This window comes from Aplysia californica, unplaced genomic scaffold (genome assembly GCF_000002075.1).
Source record: "Aplysia californica isolate F4 #8 unplaced genomic scaffold, AplCal3.0 scaffold00464, whole genome shotgun sequence".
In the NCBI taxonomy this organism is placed as follows: domain Eukaryota; kingdom Metazoa; phylum Mollusca; class Gastropoda; order Aplysiida; family Aplysiidae; genus Aplysia; species Aplysia californica.
The window spans coordinates 679,968-681,376 of record NW_004797734.1 but is presented as its reverse complement, the minus strand read 5'-3'; the positions used below and the strand labels follow the sequence as shown (position 1 = coordinate 681,376).

General features: G+C 37.5%; 1 protein-coding gene across 1 annotated transcript in view; it reads left to right on the top strand.

Annotated features, from left to right (window-relative positions):
- Positions 1-515: 515 nt before the first annotated feature.
- LOC101850743 (solute carrier organic anion transporter family member 4A1-like) overlaps positions 516-1,409 on the top strand; it is a gene marked incomplete at its 5' end in the record, with an annotated part of 2,536 nt that continues 1,642 nt past the window's right edge. Inside the window, one exon of the mRNA XM_035971572.1 lies at positions 516-605. Coding sequence (XP_035827465.1) covers positions 516-605 — 90 coding nt within the window. The remainder of the gene's footprint in view (positions 606-1,409) is intronic.

The following is a 1,409-nucleotide window of genomic DNA, read 5'->3' as shown; positions in this document are numbered from 1 at the left end:
TATATATCTATATATATAATGTTACACACGCACATACATAACTCCCACCAGAATAAGACAATCTCCCATATAAACTGCTACTTCCCGTTTCCCCCCTTAATGTTTTTAATTGTTTTGTTTTTTCTGTAAAAAAATTTGTTTAATTTTAATGGCATTGTGTAAGACAGCCACCTCTTTGAAGTGGCCAATTACCACTTTGATAATTGGTGGCCGTTTTAGTAGACAATTTCGACTGTGTATATCTATAAAATATAATATTCGTCACCCATCAGGATTTTAAAAAATCCCAGAGTAATAATATTATGATCTATTCACAGATCATATTTGGCGCTCATATGACCTTATGCAGTTGCGAGCGCCGTAAAACCCTCTACTATTAAAAACCCCCCCATCTCAGATCATATTATGTTCATGTTTTAACTAGAGAAACTAACAAACAAACAAACAAGCTAGCGAACAAACAAACAAACAAACAAACAAACAAATAAGCTGTTTTGTCACCCTCTCTGTTCCAGGTATTCTTATAGCAGGATTTTCCACCTTCATGCCCAAGTTTATAGAGTACCAGTTTGGGGTAACAGCAGGGAAGGCCGCCTTGTTTGTCGGTGAGTCTGTGTGTTTGTCTGCAGTTAGAAATGTAAGGTCATGGGTTTGAATCTTGTTGTTCGCAGTTAGAAATGTAAGGTCGTGGGTTCAAATCTTGTTGTCTGCTTGTAGAAATGTAAGGTCATGGGTTTGAATCTTGTTGTCTGCTGGTAGAAATGTAAGGTTGTGGGTTCGAATCTTGTTGTCTGCTTGTAGAAATGTAAGGTTGTGGGTTTGAATCTTGTTGTCTGCTGGTAGAAATGTAAGGTCGTGGGTTTGAATCTTGTTGTCTGCTTGTAGAAATGTAAGGTCGTGGGTTTGAATCTTGTTGTCTGCTGGTAGAAATGTAAGGTTGTGGGTTCGAATCTTGTTGTCTGCAGGTAGAAATGTAAGGTCGTAGGTTCGAATCTTGTTTGTAGGTGAGTCTGTGTGTTGTCCACAGGTAGAAATGTACGGTCATGGGTTCGAATCCGGTTAGGGAGATAACGTTGTGTCCTTGAGAAAGGTCTTTTACTCAAGTTTTCCTTATATTTCACTCAGGTGGGAATGAGTAGGCAGCTATAGACAGCAAAAGATCTTGTCAGTATGTTTGTGTTTTAGCGCCTATAAGTGGCAGCTTGTACTGTATACTTCACCAGAATTTGAGATTGTTTCAGAATGCTCTCAGGTCAGCTGGGGTAATAATGATAATAATATTATTGTTATTATAGATTGTAGAGCGCATAGAGCTGGCTGTTGAGCGGGAATTTGGGCTACACGCATGCTATCTATTATTATTATTACTATTATTGTTATCATTATTATTATTATTATTACTATTATTA